Here is a 20,247-nt window from a genome sequence, read left to right on the forward strand (position 1 = left end):
ATCCAATGGCACCCCACTCCAGTTCTCTGGCCTGGAAAATCCCATGGATGGAGGAGCCTGGTAGGCTGTAGTCCATGGGGTCACACAGAGTCGGACACGACTGAGCGACTTCACTTTCACTTTTCACTTTCATGCATTGGAGAAGGAAATGGCAACCCACTCCAGTGTTCTTGCCTGGAGAATCCCAGGGACGGGGGAGCCTGGTGGGCTGCCGTCTATGGGGTCGCACAGAGTCGGACACGACTGAAGCGACTTAGCAGCACCCTTATCCAGCCGGCCTCCCCTTGCATTAATCTTCTTTTACAATTAAAGTCTCTCATTTTTCCCGCTGAGACAAACTAAGCTGTAAACCTGAGACCCATCCAATGGGAAGGCGGCAATCCACCGCCACTTCCAGGTCATTTCAGGGGTCGAGGCTGCTCCACCGCCCAATCGAGAGTTAGGGGCGGGGCTGCGTTTGCGCGTCTCCAGAGCGCTGGAGGCCAGTTTTGCAAGCTTGTTCTCGAAACTTGCTTGTTTCTCGTTGTGTGAGGGTTTCCTCTCGCTGGTCCGGAGTCAGGAGTCTGAGTTTGGTATCACAGAAAAATTCTGGCTTCAGGCAGGTAAGTCCCGCGGTTGTCGTCCATCTCTTATTGCCTGCGTTCACGTGAAAGAGGAAGGCCTACCCTAGGCTTCACCCGTGTTCTTATATTTTCTCTTTTACTCTGAAACGGGTTCCGCGGGCAAGGCTGAAGGCGTGGAGCTGCTTTGGTTGCCGTGACAACTACACGACGCCTAAATGGCTTTAGAATTTGGGTTGGGAGAGCTTCTTCTGGAAGGACTCAACGTATGAGTCGGGTTCAAAACTCATGTTACTTAAAACACGTGCTTTTAATCTGATTTTGAAAGGTTTGTTCGGTTTATGATGTGGAGAAGCCAAATTTTGAGGCAAGATTACTAGTTGGAAAGCTCATGCAGTAATCTAGACACAGTTTGAAGGAGTCCCGAGCTGGGGAAGTGGTGTAGAGTTGCGGAGTTTGGCGAAGATGGGAGAAGTACTAGCAGGTGGTACCAGCAGGACCTAAATTGGATATGTGGAAGGACGGAGAGGAGTCCTGAGCATCTTGAGGATTGAGTCTAAACTCAGCTTGGCACAAAGCTGTTTTTGTAGATTCTTTTCCCACCATCTGCTTTCCGCCTCCCTCTTCCACGAACACCCCAAACTCTGTTCATGACAGTTGTGTTTGGGAACACATTCTAGTTCCCAGAATATTGTCCTCACTTTTTTGTAACATTGGTCCAGGTTACATAGTTTCACTGAGCCCTTCAGTTTTTTCAACATGCAAATGGAAGAACATAACAGTACTCACCTCCAGATTTCTGTAAGGATTAAATGAGATACTTTGTAGGCTTGGTGTATCGGAGAAGGCGATGGCACCCCACTCCAGTACTCTTGCCTGGAAAATCCCATGGATGGAGGAGCCTGGTAGGCTGCAGTCCATGGGGTCGCTAAGAGTCGGACACGACTGAGCGACTTCACGTTCACTTTTCACTTTCATGCACTGGAGAAGGAAATGGCAACCCACTCCAGTGTTATTGCCTGGAGAATCCAAGGGACAGGGGAGCCTAGTGGGCTGCTGTCTCTGGGGTCGCACAGAGTCGGACACGACTGAAGTGACTTAGCAACAGCAGCAGGCTTGGTATATAGAGAGGACTCAATGAGAATGATAATTACTACTGTTGTTATTGTATTTCTCATATTGTCTTATACATCATTTGTGCTTCCCCGGTGGCTCAGTGATAAAGACTTTGCCTTGCCATTGCAGGAGATGAGAGAGATGCAGGTTTGATCCCTGAGTCAAGAAGATGTCCTGGAGTAGGAAATGGCAACCCTCTCTAGTATTCTTGCCTGGAAAATCCCATGGACAGAGGAGCCTGGCAGGCTATACCCCTTGGGGTCCCAAAGAGTTGGACACGACTGAACAATCACCTTTACCTCATACATCATTTATATGTTTCTTCCTCTATATTAGTTTTTCTTTTTTAAATTAAAGAGTTAGTATCTTATCTATCCTTGTCTCTTTTTGAAATATAGTAGTATTTGAAGTAGTCAATAGTTTTTAATTGGGTCATTCATTTTGGCTGCTGCTGACGTAATTAAATTCATTTCTTTAAAGGAACTTCCAGGTGCAGTTAATTTTGTTGATCATTGGTATTTATTAGATAAAAGTGGCTGTCTTTCTGTATAATTCAGAAACCTGTGGATTAAGATGTACAGGAAGTAACTGATATTTTCAGTCTGGAATAGATATGCGTGATTTCAGTGAAGAATTGATAAGACCCACGACAGAGGATGAACAGGGAGAACCGTGTGTGCGCTCTGGTTCAGGAATGTGTTTCCCTTGGCTCCAGAAGCATATAGAATCCATAGGTAAGTAAAATAACATATAACCATTTCAGCTTTAATGCAAGTAGATGATAAGATTCAATATGGATACAAAATCAGATAGCCAAGCTGGTTCAATTTTCAAGATAAGAACATATGAGGATTTTTTTTAAGGCAGTTAATAAAAAAGAAATAGGAAAAAAATAGATTCTTTTTTTCTCATAGAATTCTTTGAATTAATAACAGTCTATATTGTGGTAGATACACTTTTTTTTTCTTCCAGTAGCTCTTCTGAGCATTTTACTATATCCCTGGCATTGGCTTAATATTGGGGACAGATTTGTTGAAGAAGATAAGATCTCTGCTATTGAGGAATACATACCAGAAATTTCTGTTGAATTGCATTGAAATAAGCCCTAATAGAATTGATCTATAGCAGATTTTAGGAAAAGACTATTTTCTTCTTTGTTCCTCTAATGTAGAAATAAACAAGTTGTTCTATGGGATAATTCCTTATTAGAATATATTTTTACAAAATCAGTTATCTGTATGTTGTCATGAACTAGCACTTTTCTAATTATTCACAAATATATCTTTCTTAGCCTAGCTTTCTTTCCCCTTGATTGTGGGTCCCTGGCTGCTAGAATTTAGCTCTTATTTCTTTATTTTTTAATCTGAATATTATTTATTTAATTATCTCAGTAAATTAATTCTCAGTAAATATATGTACCAGGCATTTTACAGATGAGAGAACTTAATTTCAAAGAAGTTAAAATTCTAAATGCTGGTATCAGGAGTCAAACCCAGGCCTATCTGATCTCAAAATCTGCTTTGAGATACATATATTTAAAAAAAGGGAAAAGTGCCTAGCATAGAGCCTTGTGCGTCATGAGTGTTGAAAATGTAATAATTTATTGCCTCGTTCCTCATTTTATTTTTACTGGATTAATATACATGGTTTGAGTCAGGTTTCAATGAATGGAACTTCAGAGAGGGTGTTTCCTTGCCCCTTCTGGGGAGCTATTAATAGTAATCTAGTTTCTGCTAGTTACCGCATACCTGGGCATGTGTCTGTCAACAGTGTTCTATGGAGAGCTTGAGTCAGTCCATAAACAAGTAGGTTTAAGACCAGAATTTACATACTTAAAAATGTTTCATCTTTTATGGATAGCCTGTTAAACCCCAAATATTAATACTTTCTGTCTGCTATGAGAATATAGTTGCAGATAATATTGATGTTTTATTGGTAATTAACCACAATAGGAAAACCTAGTTGCCTAACAATTATTTACTTTTTATTCCTTTAAATATCTTTGGGTGTTTTGAAGGGTGTGTCCTCCAGAATAAAAACTTTGAAGGTGGGCACCCTATGGTGAGTACCTAGACTAGTGCTTAACCATGGCAGTGCTCAAAAAATACTTGTTGACAGGCTGATGAGTTTCTAGGTTCTCTCAAGGGAATTAGAAACTAGGTTGATGACACTAGTTCTTTACTGTATCTCATTCCATCAAATATATTTTCCTTGATAGTTATTCTTCAAGTTTATCAGCAACAAATAACATTATGTTTTGCTTACAAAGAATGCTATTCTTTGAGCTGTTCCTGAGATAATTAGGCTCAGGTGTAAGATAGGAGGGGCATAGCCCAAGGATTTTTGTATCCTCGTCTAAAGTCAATTTCCAGTCTGAGCTGTGAAAACTTTAGAGGTATAACAGAAGGGAGTTTGGCCTGAGATCAGTTTTCCTTTAGATGAATAAATGAGGTTTTAGGGAAGAAGCATTTTGTCAGTTTCTTGGCCTAGCTGCCTGGTGTTGCTGCTGATATCCTAGGAACTTGGCTGTAGATCCTGTTAAATGCAGCTTCTAATTCAGAGAGGTGGGCAGGGCATAGTATTCTGGATTTCTAATAAGCTCTCTGGTGGTGTTAGGACTACATCTGGATCCCTGGGTGATTTGTATATACATTTAAAAAGTTGGAGAAGCACCAGTCAAAAGAAGTAGTCTACTTTTTTTTCCCCCTAAAAAATTAGGTACTATTTTGCACCATTTTAATGTGCCATCTAAGAATTGCATCATAAGTTTGGTAGTTCCAAAAGGCATAATTTTCAGCATATATTGGCACTTTCAAATGAAATTATTATATGACTTAAACAAACATATTTGGTGAGACTTCCTGAGTCCAATGGTTAAGACTCTATGCTTCTACTTCAGGGATGCAGGTTCAGTCCTTGGTGGAGAACTAGGATCCCACATGGTGTGTAGAGCGGCCATAAATTAAAAAAATAATTGGTGGAGTCTAAGTAGCTTAGGAATGTGATATCTTTTATCATCCATTTTGTGTTTATGAAAAAGCTTTTAATAGATGGAAATTTTATATTGTTCCTTTATTCTTCCATAAAGTATGTATCCACATTTAATTTTTGCTAATATCCTGTAAAGTTTTTAACTATTAAAATTTCTTCTGGATTGAGACATTATTATAATTAATTTTTTACACAGCTGATTAAAATAATGTATTACTTTTTTTGTTAAATTTTAAGTGTTAATGTAAATTTTTATTGCTTATTTATCTCAATAAAATGGATAAGGATATCACTTTTTTCCAATTCTTATATCTGTGGATGAATATTATATATTTCTAGAATGAGAAAAGATTTAGCTTTAATTCTATTGTATATTTTTAAATAATTTTATTTACTTAATTTATTTTTGGCAGGGCTGGGTTTTCATTGCTTCGTAGGCTTTTCTCTTGTTGGGGTCAGCAGACTTCTCGTTGCAGGTGGCTTCTCTTGTGGCTCCTGGGCTCTAGACCACAGGGTCAAAAGTTGTGGTTCACAGGCTTAGTTGCTCCACAGACTGTGGGATCTTCCTGCACCAGGGATCAAACCCGTGTTTCCTGCATTGGCAGGCAGATTCTTTACCACTGAGCCACCAGGGAAGCCCCTGTATTTTGTTTTAATTGGTGGAAATTCTGAGAAACTTTACTCACTTTAGTAAGTAGCTGGCAATGGATGGCATTTAATTTTAGCAATGTATCAGGTCTTTGACTCCTCTTCACTTACTTGTGAAAAAATTACATAGTGTTTTAAAAAATTATTAGATTCTTCTACACTTCTGATAAAGAACTAGAAATCACCTGACTTGCAAATGGATGTTAGAGTCATTCATTTTCTCAACACTGAACACTTGTATTTTCACCTTAAGGTAATACTAGAGTTATTTTGATGAAGCCTTATCTATATGCACAGCTTTCTAGAAGATTAATTTTAGGAAAGAGTATGTGAGAAAGTTGAAGATGTGCAAGTTGATTGCTATAAAGCTATTTTTGCATGATACTTATTAATCTCTGTGTATTCCCAGGGGTGGGATCTTCCCTGGTGGCTCAGACAGTAAAGAATCCTCTGCAGTGTGGGAGACCTGGGTTCGATCCCTGGATTGGGAAGATTCCCTGGAGAAGGGCATGGCAACCCATTCCAGTATTCTTTTCTAGAGAATCCCCATGGACAGAGGAGCCTGGCGGGCTACAGCCCATGGGGTCACAAAGAGTCAGACACATCTGAGTGACTAAGCATATTCCCAGGGGTGAGGGCGCCCCAACTGGAAGACTGCCGGCCCATAGGAGTCTTTAGTGGTGTGGGAAGGGAGGAAGAGGTGGCAATATGCAGCTTGTTGTCATAGATGAGGTTGTAACTAAGCACAAATCTTTTTTTTTTTTTTTTCATTTTTGAACAGTTTTTATGGCTGAGACATATGGGATCTTAGTTGCCAGATCAGGGATTGAACCCATGCCCCCTGCATTGGAAGTGTGAGGTCTTAACCAGTGGACTGCCAGAAAAGTCCTAACCCTAATATTCTTAACATGAGGATTGTCAGTATTTTAGAGATACAAAATGAAAGTGGTCCATGAAAAATAAAAGTGCACCTCTTGGTGTTTTCAGAACATAGGTAGGAAAAAAGACAGTGCTTTCCTAGGATGACCCTGATGATTTTTACGCATTCTGAATACTTGGTATTTTGCACTGGGGGCCCTCTCTGAGAGATTCTTCCCAGACTGTTTAGTGCAAGGGTGAAAGGATAGTTGAATCAGATTTGAGGGAACTGGTGACCTTGGTAGTCCAAGAACATCAAATTAGACATCTCTTAAATCGAATTTTTTTTTTTTTTTCATTTGCCACAACTAGTTAAAATGATGTGGAAGAGTTGGTTTTAAGTGGAGCTAGCTTTGGTATTGGGGATGGGTTGGGTTAAGTAATACCTACTTGTTAAAATTGTGCTTATCAGAAGTAAGATTCTTGAATTGTTGATTTGAGGTCACTGGCTCAAGACTTTCCTCTTTAACCTTTATAGCCTCTGGAGGAAAACAGGAGAAAGATTTTGCTCAGACAACAAGCGCTTGTTTAAATTTTATCCAAGAAGCTCTGCTGAAGCACCAGTGGCAGCGAGCTGCAGAATACATGCACAGTTACCTTCAGGTTTTGGAAGATACGGATAGCAACAAAAGGCAGGGTGCACCCGAGGTAAGTAAAGTGTGAGTCCCCTGGAAGACAGCACAGAATCCTGGGAGTTTCTGCCTCTTGAACTCCACCCAGAACAGCTTTTGCAAGATCTCAAATTGAGTTTGTATCAAGACATTTTTTTTCATACTTCATTTTTCTATTATCATTTTAAGGAGACGAAAAATACTTTAACTCTGAATTCTCAGATTCCCAAATATTTTTTTTTTTTTCCCAAATATTTATTCATTCATTTAAGTAATTCTTCCATCTTTCCCCATGTCCTTATGGTCCCCTTTCTATAGGGTGGTTCCCATTTTCATGCAAACATGTCATTCTCTCTCCCACTTAATATCATCTCTTGACTTCTACTTCTTCCACAAGCTGTGCTCATTTCTCCCTTCTGCCTTTCAGCAGAACTCCTGGGAAGAGTTTATATATCTATTCATTCCAAACCCTCTTCAGTTAGACTCCCCCACAAATCATCATTTCTACCAAACTGCCTTGTCAGGATCAACAGTGATATCCACTTTGCTGAATCCAGTGGCTGATTTTCAGTACTCGTCTAACTTGATCGTTACCTATATTAAGCATACCAGGTCATTCCCTTCTGTGTGATGAAGAAACAAACAGAATTCTTCGTCTGGCTTCCAGGACTCTGCACTCTCAGGTTTTTCTCCTACCGCACTGGCCATTCCTCGGTTTCCTTTTCTGATTGCTCTTCGTCTCCTTGGCCTTCTGACGTGGGAGTCCTTGAGAACTCCAATCTTTAGGTGTTATTGTTATCTGAACTCTCTTGATCTCATTCAGTTTCATAGCCTTTCATTCAGTCTGTATACTGGTGATCCCCCATTGTGTATCTGGGGCTCTGACATCTGTCAAGTCCAGATCGCTGTACCCAACATTCTGTTCAACCTCACCTCTTAGTATCTAACACCAGCTAGTACGATATGTCGTATCATACTAGCAAATATAAACTGGTTCTTCTGATATTCCTTGTCCAGCCTAATTTTCCTTATCTCAGATCATGGTTCCCTTATCTAATTTTGAGGCCCAATCTGGAGTTGTTTGTTTTTTTTTTCTCTTTTGCACCTCATATCCAAACCATCAGAAAATTCTGTCCGCTCTCCTTGGAAAACCTGCTCCCTGCAGTCTTGAGTACTTCTTACCACATCCTTTTTGCTGCTTCCTTGACTCAAACCCCCATCGCCTCACTTAGATGACTGCTTACCCTCCTCTGCCTCCCAGTGTATTTTCGGCATAATAACCAGACTGAGCCTTAACAACAACAAAAAAATAGCCTTATTGAGAGACATTAAACACCATACAGTTCGCCCATTTAAATTGAACAATTCAGTGTGTTTTCATATATTCACAAGAGATGTGCAACGGTCACCACAATCTAAATTTAGAACATTTTTTGTTGCCCCCCTCCTCAAGAGAAGCACTGTACCCACTTGTAGTCCCTCTTCTCCAGACCCTAGCCCTTGGCAACCATTAATCTACTTTTTATTTTGGACATTTCAAATAAGTAGAATCATGTAATAATGGCTTTTTATGAATGAATTCTTTTACTGAACATAATGTGTTCAAGGCTTATTATACCATATTGTGGCATATTAGTTCTTCACTGATTTTTATTGCAAAATAATATTTCAGTGTAAGGCTTTATCTCATTTGATGAGATAAAACTGATACATCAGTTTTTAGACATTTGAGTAGTTTTTCTTTCTGTTACTATGAATAATGCTACTGTGAACATTCATGTACAAGTTTTTTTTTCTCCCCATGTACAAGTTTTTATATGGGTGTTTGTTGTAATTTCTCTTGAGTAAATATATCGAGGAGGAGGAGTATGCTGGGGCATATGATAAATATATGTAACCTCTTAAGGAACTGGTAGACTGTTTTCCACATTGACTGCACTGTTTTACATTCCCACCAGCAACATACAAGGTTTCCAACATTTGTACATCCTCGCCGACAGTATTATTGTCTGTCTGCTTGATTACAGCCACCCTAGTGATTGTGACGTGGTGTCTCGTAGCTTTGATGGGCATTTTTCAAATGATTAATAATACAGCATAGTCCTTTTAAACCATGAGTCCAATCATGTCACTGCTCAGCTGAAAATCCTGCAGTGGCTTTCCTGTTTCACTCAGTAAGAGCCAGCGTCCTTTTGATCACCTACAAGTTCTCCGTGCTTTGCTCATTCCCTTTCCCCTTTGGCCTCATCTCCTGTTACCATCTAACTTGCTTTTCTTCTCCAGCCTCACTGGCCTCCTTGCTCATCCCTTGAACAGCCATACTTCTTCCTGATTGTCTTTGCTGTTTCTTTGGCTATCACTGTGGTCACCCTCCTTCACATCATACTTGCAGTGGGGCCTCCCTTCACTATTTCAAGTTGCAACTGCACACCAACCCCCTTCACTTTCCAGCTGGCACCCCTGGTCTTCTGACTCTGCTTCATTGTTTTTCCCATAATACTTTCCAGTTTAATTATTGTATTTCTTTGTTATTGTCAGTCTCTCTACACAACAGAATGTAAATTCCACCAGGGCAGGGATCTAGAACAGTGCTTGGCATGTATTGTTAAATTTGTTTTGTAAAAGACAGTATATCCACAGATAACGTCACATGGATATCTCAAGTAGCTTTTACTATTAGAGTAACCATTGCATCAGTTAGATGTCTAATAGAACCAAAAAATATGAAAAAAAAAAAAATTTAACCATTGATTGAAAGTTTAGTTTATGGACTAAAGTTAATCTAGATCTATAAAACATTGGACAAATTACAGTCCTTTTTTGTCCAGAGTTTGTTTTATAAATTGAAAGAATTAAATCAGTGGTTACCAGATACTTGTTTGGGCTCTGTTTGAGTCACATAGAGCCTTTGTTGAAAGTACAGATTCCTGCCCTCCACCCCAGTTTTACTGAGTCCAAGTCTGAATCCCTGGAATATTTATTTTTAACTGGTGTCCCAGGTAATTCTTACATACATGTGGATTTAAGAACAACTGTGGTAGGATAATCTCCACATTTTCTTTAAGCTTCAAAATACTGCAATTTGATTATCTATAAAAGAACTCTATCTCTTTCTGAGTATTATGATTATACTAAACCAATATTATAGCAAACAACCAGTTTACTTTGAAGATCAGTATCACTGAAGTACTTTAAATGGAGTAAGAGAAGTAGAGATTTGCCCTCATGCAAAGCAAGAGCTGCAAGTACTGGCATCAAAGTTCTGGTGCTCTGGGGAGAAAAGATTTTTATTAAAATTTATAATAAATAAAGCTGATGCAGATTCTTAAGTTGAAGCTCTAAAGATAGACTAACCACAGTCAATAGTTGTAGAACCTGATGAAATGTGAGGAAACATTGAATCCATAGCTCTCACCTGATACATAATGAGAGCAGTGAAGAAGCCAATATTAATGGAACCCGAGTTTTCTAACTTTAATGTTTTTCTCCTATACTAATTAAAAATGTTATCTTCAATATGTATCTTAACTGCTCACCTTCTTTAGACTTCTGGCTCAAAATGACACTGTTAATGACACCTGGTATTTTAATCAACAGGAAAAGCTTTTAATCACATAAAATGTAATAGTACTTCCATTGGGTGAAGTACAGTAAAATGTTGACAGTAGTGGTATCTAGAAAAAGGAATTTCAGGTTGTTTTTTAATGTTGTAATCAGAAGAAAATAGCTTCCTGAGACATTGGTTAAGGCAGGGGTTTTACAGTTTTGTTAGTAACTTCTGTTTTGACAGATTGTTTGGAGGCTTGGAAGTGAAATTCTTTATTATCATCCCAAAAGCAACGTGGAGACTTTCAATACCTTTGCCGACCGGATGAAAAATATTGGCATCACGAATTACTTGAAGGTGAGAATGTAGGCTTTGTGAATTTACATCTGCAGCATTCATTTTTTAAAATTGCTTGTCTCAGTGATAAGGTAGGTAAGAATGTAAAAAAGATGAGAAAGGGAGTAACACACCTGAGTCAGTAAGAGAAGCTGAGAGAAAAATTGCATTATGAGAGCCATTTACTTCTCCATTTCCTGTCGCCTACCACGTTGTGTGAGTGAAACTGTCTCCTCCTTGTGTATCTCTGGCTGCCACAACCGCTCCTTCAGAAATGGCATGTGTGCTTCACTGTGCTGCTAAGTCACTTCAGTCGTGTCTGACTCTGTGTTACCCCATAGACTGCAGCCCACCAGGCTCCCCCGTCCCTGGGATTCTCCAGGCAAGAACACTGGAGTGGGTTGCCATTTCCTTCTCCAATGCATGAAAGTGAAAAGTGAAAGTGAAGTCGCTCAGTCATGTCCTACCCTCAGCGACCCCATGGACTGCAGTCTTCCAGGCTCTGTCCATGGGATTTTCCAGGCAAGAGTACTGGAGTGGGGTGCCATTGCCTTCTTTGCTTAAGTCAGTTGAGCTCTCTAAGAATTGGTGCTTTTGGAAAAGGGAAAGAGCTAAACAAATTGGGAATTTGAATACTTGAGAAAAGTTTTCCAGCTTTGTTGAGATATAATTGACGTATGATTTAATTTCATATAGGGTATACAATGTGATAATTTGATAGCATGTATATATTGCCAAATGTTTACCACAATGAGGTTAGTTAACATCGCCATCCCCTCACATAATATCATTTTGTTGTTGCTGTGTTGAGAATGTTGAAGTTCTACCCTTGTGGCAGCTTTCAGGTTAACAGTGCCATAGTCACCATGCTGTACATTAGACCCTCAAACTTACTCATCTTAGAATTGAAAGTTTGTGTCCCTTGACTGCTCCAGCCCTCAGCCTGTGGCAGCCAGCATTTTACTCTGTTTCTATGGGTTGGATGTTTTTAGATTCCACCTGAAAGTGAGATGAGAGAATATTACTTTTTTTATGACTTATTTCCCTAAGCATAATGCCCTCAGGCTCATCCATGTTGCCATACATGCAAGATTTCATTCTTTTGCATGACTGAATAATATGCCATGGTATATATGTGTGTATACAATATTTTCCTTATCCATCCATCCATCATTGCTTAGATTGCTTCCATGTCTTGGCTCTTGTGAATAGTGTTTCAGTGAACATGGAAGTGCAGATATCTCGTCCAGATAGAGATTTCAACTTTGGATATATATGCCAATATGGATTGCTGGATCGTATATTAGATCTGTTTCTAATTTATTAGAGGAACCACCATACCACCATTCTCCATAGGGGCTAGACCACTTTACATTCCAAAGGGAATGTACACCAGCAGTGTTCAACAGTTCCCTTTTCTGCACATCCTTACCAACACTTGTTATTTCTCGTCTTTTGTTTTGTTTTCCTTTTGGTTGTGCTGGGTCTTTGTTGCTGTGTGGGCCCTTTCTCTTTGCTGTTCCTCCTTGCCGTGTACGGGTGTCTCATTGCGGGGCACAGGCTCTAGGTGCACGGGCTTCAGTAGTTGCAGCACGCAGTCTTTAATTGCTCTGTGGCATGTGGAATCTTTCCGGGATTCCACATGTGAATCATGGGATTCCGCACAGGAATCAAACCTGTGTGCCCTGCATTGGTAGGCGGATTCCCATCCACTGTACCACCAGGGAAGTCCTCTCTTGTCTTTCTGATGCTAGCCATTCTAGCTTGTGTGAAGTGGGAGAATTCCTTGGCTACCCAGTGGTTAGGATGCAAAACTTTCACTATTGTGGCTCAAATGTAAATTATTTATTTATTTTCAATTGGAGGATAATTGCTTTACAATATCGTGTTGGTTTCTGCCATACATCAACATGAATCAGCCATAGGTGTACATATGTCCCCTCTTTCTTGAACCTCCTCCTCCCACCTTTTTTTTTTTTTAATATTTATTTATTTGGCTGCACCAGGTCTTGGTTGCAACATGCGAGATCTAGTTCCCTGACCAGGGGTCAAACCCCGGCCCTCTGCGTTGGGAGCACGGAGTCTTAGCTACTGGACCACCAGAGAAGTCCCCCTTCTGCCCATTTTTAATTGTAATATGTTTTTTGTTTTCTTGCTATTGAGCTGTATGAGCTCTTTATAGATTTTAGGTATTTCTTATCAGATACATGATTTGAAAATGTTTTCTCCCAGTCAGTAGACTGCCTTTTCATTTTGTTGATGGTTTCCTTTGTTGTGCGGAAGCTTTTTCGTTTGATGCAATCCCACTTGCTTATTTTCACTTGTATTGCTTGTGCTTTTGGTGTCATACCCCAAGAATTCATTGCCAAGACCAATATCAAGGAGTTTTTTTTCGTCTGTTTTCTTCTGAGAGCTTTAGTTTCAGATCTTACCTTTAAGTCCTTAATCCATTTTGAGTTAATTTTTGTGAGTGGTATAAATTAAGGGTCCAGTTTCATTCTTCTGCATATAAACATCTATAGTTTTCCCAGCATCATTCATTGAAGAGACTAACCTTTGCCCTTTGAGTATTCTTGGCTCCTTTGTCAAATATTAGTTGACAACGTATGGATGGGCTTATTTCTGGACTCCCAATTCTGTTCCACTTGTCTGGTGTGTCTGTTTTGAATGCTATAGTTTGGTAATATAGATTGAAATAAGAAAGTGCAATACCTGCAGCATTGTTCCTTCTCAAGATTGTTTTGGCTATTCACGGTTTTTTTGTGAATAATACAATTTTTGCATCCAAATTTGAAGATTGTGTTTTCTATTTATGTGAAAAATAGCACTGGTATTTTGGTAGGTATTGCATTGGGTCTATAGATGGCTTTGGGTAGTACGGGTAGTGTGGACATTTTCACAGTAGTACAGACATTTTCACAGTATTAACTCTTCTGATCCACGTGTGAAAATGTTTCATTGTTTCCCATGTTTAGGCGGAGTTTTATCCAAATTAAAGTGTCCTTTAATAAAAGTTTTATCCAAAAGAATTGACATCCTCCAAAATGTTATGATAATCTCCCTCTCTGTGGTATATATTTGACTAAAAGCACTTTCTCAGTCAAGTTTTTACATGCTTTTTAATTTTTTCCAGTACCTCTAAATAAAGTTTTGTTGGAACATTACCACACCCATTCATTTCCATGTTGCCAGTAGCTACTTTTAGCCAGACAATGGCAGAGTCGAGCAGTTGTGACTGAGACCAATAGGCCTGTGAAGCATAAATATTTACCCTCCTATTCTTGTTTTGTTTTTACTTGCCCTAGTTTTCAGATATTTTTAAATTGTTGCAAAATGTACCTAATGTAAAGTGCGCTATTCTAACCATCTTTAAGTGTATAATTCAGTGGCATTAATTGTTTCCATTGTTGTGCCCCCATCACCAGTATTGCCAAAATTTCTATCACCCCAAACAGAAACTCTGTATCCATTAAGTAACGCCTGGTTCCCTCCTCCTCCCATCCCCTCATAACCTACTTTCTGTCTCTATAAATTTGGCTCTTCTAGGTATTTCGTATAAGTGGAAGCATATAATATTTGTCCTTTCATGTTTTGGTTATTTCACCTAGCATCATGTTTTCAAGATTTATCTGTGTTGTGGCGTGTATCAGACCTCATCCCTTGTTACGGCTCAGTATAACTACAATATTCTGTTGTGTGTATCTGTCACATTTTCTTATCTTTTCATCTCTTGTTCGGTTGTTTCCGTCTTTTGGCTGTTGTGAATAACACTTCAGTGAGTGCTGTCATACAGATACCTGTCTGAGTCTCTGCTTTCAGTTTCTTTGGATGTATACCTTTGAGTAGAATCGCTAGGTCATGTTTTATGGCATGTACACACATATACACATATTTGTTGTTGTTCAGGCACTAAGTTCTGTCCAACTCTTTGTGACCCCATAGATTGTAGCACGCCAGGCTCCTCTGTCCTGCACTATCTCCCAGAGTTTGCTCAAATTCACGTCCATTATTGAATCAGTGATGCCATCTAATCATCTCATTCTCTATTGTCCCCTTCTCCTTTTGCCTTCCATCATTCCCAGCATCAGGGGCTTTTCCAATGAGTTGGTGGTTATATATGTGTATTATAAAAACATGTATGTATAGACATATAATTCTATGTTTAACCCGTTTAGGAATCACTAAACTGTTTTCCTTAGTGGCTGTAGCATTTTATATTCCCACTGCTTTCTAATTTTGAAAAAAGATTTCCCCTAGTTTAGGGTTCTTTACAGGTTTTATTAATTTAGGAAAAAATTTTGTTTCTCTTATGTGCCAGGTTCTCCCTTAGGATCTTATTTTCTGGTAGACCATGTACATTATAAGTAGAAACTAAACGGAGGCAGCGTGTGGTTCCACTTAAGAACTTTCTCAGTGAACAGTCGGAGAAAGGGGATAGCCTGCCCTGGTGTTGTGTGCTTCTCTTCTTTCAGGGAGAAACTAGATAGCCGTTTAGGGAGGGAAGGTAGAGTTTTAACTAAATTATTGGTTAGCTCCTTCTAAGCTCATAGAATCTACTCAAGTGAGGTAAAGAAATCTGGGAGGAATTTTATTTCATACTCCAGAGTCTGAGGGTGGTAATTAAGACAGACAAAAGACATTTTTTAGTAACACTTTTTTAAAAAAACACCTGCTGCTCTTTCCCAGACAATCTGCTGGACATGGTTCTTGCAGTAAAGGGAGACAGGTATGTAAATGAAATAAATGGTTATGGTTGCCATGGTAGAAATGCAATTGCAGTGAGAAGACAAAGTTGAAAATGGTTGGCTCTCTGGAATTGTAAAGGGCTAGGACTGAATGAGTTAGCGGAGTCGGGCAAAGAAGGGATGTGATGCTGGAGATGAGTCTGAAGAAGCTAGTGGGTATTCACTGTGCGTACTGGAGGAGATTGTAGTCTAGCATGGAGGGGATAGTAAAGAGTCTGATACCTCTGTGTCTGATGTGTCTTTAAGTTAAGTTGCTCAGTCATGTCTGACTCTTTGCGACCCCGTGGACTGTAGCCTACCAGGCTCCTCCATCCATGGGATTCTCCAGGCAAGAATACTGGAGTGGGTTGCCATTTCCTTCTCCAGGGGATCTTCCCAACCCAGGGATCGAACCCAAGTCTCCCGCATTGCAGGCAGACGCTTTAACCTCTGAGCTACCAGGTTATTCTAAAAATCACATAGGTAGAAAGCAGGGGAAGTAAGCTGAGCTCTGTATGCCATCTCTGTAGAGCTGAGATTTTTATTCTGTAGGCAGTGGGAACTGTTGAAGAATTTTACACAAATGACCATTGGGATTTCTTTGGTGGTCACATGGAAGATGGATTGTAGGGGGACAGACAGGAGACACAAGTTGAGAAATTATTACAGTAGTTGAAGAGGAAGGTTTGAACTCTGACACTGTTCATATAATTAACTGTATTTCCCATTATTCTCCTCCTTAATGCTCTCCCTATTTGTATTGCTCTTTGTTTATGTAATTATTCTTTTTTTAATTTTTAATTGAAAAGTTGACATATAGTTGATGTATGGGCTTCTCTGGTGGCTCAGTAGTAAAGAATCCTGCCAAGCAGGAGATGCAGGTTTGATCCCTGGGTTGGGAAGATCCCCTGGAGAAGGAAATGGCAACGCACTCCAGTATTCTTGCCTAGAGAATCCCATGGGCAGAGGAGATTGGTAGGCCCACAGTCCATTGGGTCGCAAAGAGTTGGACACGACTTAGTGACTAAACAACAACAATTTTTTTCATGCATCTTCTGCTAGATTGAAATTTTTGATCATGGGGACAATGTTCCATTGTTTGTGTTCTCCCAAGGTCTTAGCCCAGTGTGTATCATATATTTACTGAGTTTTTAAACTAATGGTTATCTAATGACCTGCGTGACAGTGGGCTCTTCTTAATGTTGCAGATTTCCTTACAACATGCATTATACCTTCTGCATCATGGATTGCTTGAAGATGCGAACAGAATTCTCACCCAGGCAGAGACATGGCGATATGGTGAAAAGTCATCTTCCCAGGAAGTGTTAGTCAACCTTATTCAGGCCTATAAAGGTCTTTTGCAGTATTATTCTTGGTATAAAAAGAAGATGGAATTGTCTAAACTCGGTGAGTAACTATGAGTGATGAGTGGTAAGACTGTCAGAGGGACAGAAGGAATCTTGAGGCGTAATCTAATTCCCCTTCTTCCAAGCCTGGCTTTATCCAGATAGTACAGAGAACAGAGATTGCTATGCTTGTAAAATTCTGCTTCATCCTTTATAAAATCTCTGATATTTAAACAAAAGACTTTTCAGACATAAATTAGGTAATTCATAGGTTAAGTTCATGACCATTTTAGATTCGTTGCTTTCTTACAATTTGTTTTTATTTTTGGTTGCACTGGTCTTCATTGCTGTGAGCAGGCTTGCTCTAGTTGCAGCAAGCAGGGGCTACTCTTCACCGCGGTGCATGGGCCTCTCCTTGCAGTGGCTTCTCGTTGCGGAGCCCGGCATCTAGGGCGCTGGGCTTCAGTACTTGCGGTGCTGTGGTCGGTAGTTGTGGCTCGTGGACTCTAGAGCACAGGCTCAGTAGTTGTGGCACTTGGGCTAAGCGCTACAGCACGTGGCATCTTCTTGGCCCAGGGTCCGAGGGAACTAAGAACCCGTGTCCCCTTCATTGGAAGGTGAATTCTTATCCACTGTGTCACCAGCAATAGTCCTAGATTCATTCATTTCTTAGAAACGTGATTTCCAGGAAAGGTTACACGTTTTCATCCATGGGCGTTATCGCATAGAAGCAGCATTTCTTTCTGTGTGTTTACAGTGGAGTTTAGTTTGTTTTGTAATGTTGTTTCTTAGGAAAACATGTTCAAAGAATAGGGCAAGATAAAGTTGTTTCATTTCTGTACAAAGGTCATCACAGACAATTTTCTTGACTCACTGATCACCTCCAAAACTGACTATGTGTTCTCCTCACCTGCCTTCTCTTTCTCTTGCTTGCAGTGGTGGTGATGTCCTCTCCTGTCCCTAAATTTGTGTTCTTTGAAGCTGTATGATTCTCTGCACCTTTTTACCCTCATATAGTTTTTCTCCATAACTTCTCTAGGATTAACCTTTTTCTGTTTTCACCTCCTTCATCCAAATCCCAGTTCTGACATTTATCACTTCATTTATGTTAAGCTATGTTTCCTCAATATCCTTAATTGATAGTAGTATTTCCTTGGTCTCTGGGCGGGTGGGTTCACCAGTCACAAATTCCCTTCCTGTTTCCTGCCTCTAACCACCCCCAAGACACTTCTGAAATGCTGTCTTCATCATGATAACCTTGCGAGGCCTCTTGTGCATCCTCCTGCTCCAGTATGCCATCTGTCTTCAGGACTCGTTAGACCTCTCCTCCTTTTACTTTAAACCCAACATACCAGCTGCATGTTCAGCCTGTATCAATTGACTCTTCACCTTTTGCCTTTTTAATCAGTCTAACTTTTTTTCATGTGTGTTTTGTGTTGTGTCTCCTTGTCTAGACTCATCAATCTTTTGAGGTCACATATCTGTATTTCTTTCGTTAACCTTGCTGAAGGACTTCCCTAGTGGCTCAGACAGGGAAGAATCTGCCTGCAGTGCGAGAGACCCGGATTCAATCCCTGGGTTGGTAAGATCCTCTGGAGAAGGAAATGGCAGCCCTCTCCAGTGTTCTTGCCTGGAGACTTCCATGGACAGAGAAGCCTGGCGGGCTACAGTCCATTGGGTCATAAAGATTTGGGCAGTACTGAGCGAGTAACACTACACAACACACCTTGCTGAAATGCCCACTGTAATGTTCTTTTTAAGAAGGCTTGCTGATACTGATTTAGGTGAGTTTTAAAATCATTATTTTCTTTTCTTCTCACACACTTAGGTAGAACTCAAGCAAATACATGATGATTAAAGCAGTTGGAACATGAATATATACCGTCACTTTCATGGTTAGATAATTCAGTACCTTCTGCAGCTGACACTCTTCTGGAGCAACAAGAGATAAAGATGGGATGAAATGTGGAGATCTTTAGATTGGCTTTAACCTCACATAGCTATTTAATGGGAAAAAAAAAACTAGGACTAGTTTTATATAACCAGACTTATGGAATGTAACACATGAACGTGTGCTCAGAGTTGCCTTGAGCTTTTCCTTTCTGTTGTGGCCTGTGCTGGTTGGCTTTGATGCACTTGGTAGCTGGGAACCCCCTTCCATGGTAAATTCACACCCAATTTATATTTACTCAGGGATCTGCCTTTCTTTCTTAACATTTTTTTTTCTGATATCCGTTTACACCTGCTTTCCAGTTACCATTTCATTTCCAAGTTCATATTGATATTTATGCAATAGATCCACTGGGAAGAGGATACTAATCTATATATATATCAGGTGAAAGGAGGCTACTATTTTGGCCAAAAAGAAGTATTGGAACCCAAAAGTGTTTTGTGCTTCTGTTTGTTTCAAAGGACAGATTTTCTTTTTAAACCTTTAAGATTGTGAAATATATCCTGAAGAAGTGTGTCAAACAAATGTATGATAGAATGAATATTATAAAACAAACGTCTGTGTAACTACACCCAGAGTAAGGAGCGCAGCATTACTGTCCCCCTGAAAGTTCCCCATGTGTTCTTTCATGATCACATCTCCCATTCTGTCTCAAGGAAACCGCTGTCCTGACTTCAGTGATAATTAGTGTTCAGAGCTCAGTCATGTCCAACTCTTGGTGATCCCCATGAACTGCAGCCCACCAGGCTCCTCTGTCCATGGAATTCTCCAGGCAAGAATACTGGAGTGGGTTGCCATTTCCTTCTTCCTGACCCAGGGATCAAACCCACATCTCTTGCGTCTCCTGCATTGCAGGTGGATTCTTTACCTCTGTGCCACCTAGGAAGCTATTATTAATGATACTAGTTCCTTTTTTTTAAAGATACCTTTACCACTCAAGTATGCATTTATAGGGGCTTCCCAGGTGGCTGCAGTCCACAGGGTCACAAAGAGTCGACAGGACTGAAGCGGCTGAGCACAGCACAGCGCATGCATCTGTAAATGTAATTTAGTTTTGCCTATATTTTAGTGTCATATTTGGATCCACACTGTACATATTTTGGGGGACATTGCATATTTTGTTCAACATTTAACATGTGATTGTATGGTTGAATTAGCTCTAGTTTTTTCATTTTTGTTGTTGTGAAACAATATATTGTATGATATTCTTGCAATTTTTTCCTTCTATATATTGATTGCTATTTAGGATGTTAATAGTTTGGGGATATTGTAATTAATGCTGCTTTGAAGTTCTTGGGCACAGATAGTGGTGCACATATGCATGTGTTTCTCAGAGTAGAATTGTTGTCACTAAGCATGTGTATCTTCAACTGTACTACATAATAGGCTAAAGTCTTTCCAAAGTAGTTACTAATTTATATCCCATTAGTAGTCTGTTTCACTTTCACTTTCATGCATTGGAGAAGGAAATGGCAACCCACTCCAGTACTCGTGCCTGG

The 20,247-nt window shown here is 39.9% G+C and overlaps 1 protein-coding gene across 4 annotated transcripts in view; it reads left to right on the plus strand.

The window, feature by feature from the left end:
- Positions 1 to 406: 406 nt before the first annotated feature.
- TAF1A (TATA-box binding protein associated factor, RNA polymerase I subunit A) overlaps positions 407 to 20,247 on the plus strand; it is a 32,692-nt gene continuing 12,851 nt past the window's right edge. Inside the window, exons 1-6 of one of the 4 annotated variants that reach the window (XM_045165755.1) lie at positions 407 to 602; positions 1,806 to 2,034; positions 2,278 to 2,410; positions 6,712 to 6,881; positions 10,635 to 10,748; positions 16,660 to 16,858. In XM_045165755.1, the coding sequence (XP_045021690.1) occupies positions 2,290 to 2,410; positions 6,712 to 6,881; positions 10,635 to 10,748; positions 16,660 to 16,858 (604 nt within the window). In that variant the 5' untranslated portion in view covers positions 407 to 602; positions 1,806 to 2,034; positions 2,278 to 2,289. Of the gene's footprint in view, positions 603 to 1,805; positions 2,035 to 2,233; positions 2,411 to 6,711; positions 6,882 to 10,634; positions 10,749 to 16,659; positions 16,859 to 20,247 lie in introns of all 4 variants that reach the window. The other 3 variants (XM_045165754.1, XM_045165756.1, XM_045165753.1) reach the window with 3 other exon arrangements.

This window comes from Bubalus bubalis, chromosome 5 (assembly GCF_019923935.1).
Source record: "Bubalus bubalis isolate 160015118507 breed Murrah chromosome 5, NDDB_SH_1, whole genome shotgun sequence".
Lineage (NCBI taxonomy): Eukaryota > Metazoa > Chordata > Mammalia > Artiodactyla > Bovidae > Bubalus > Bubalus bubalis.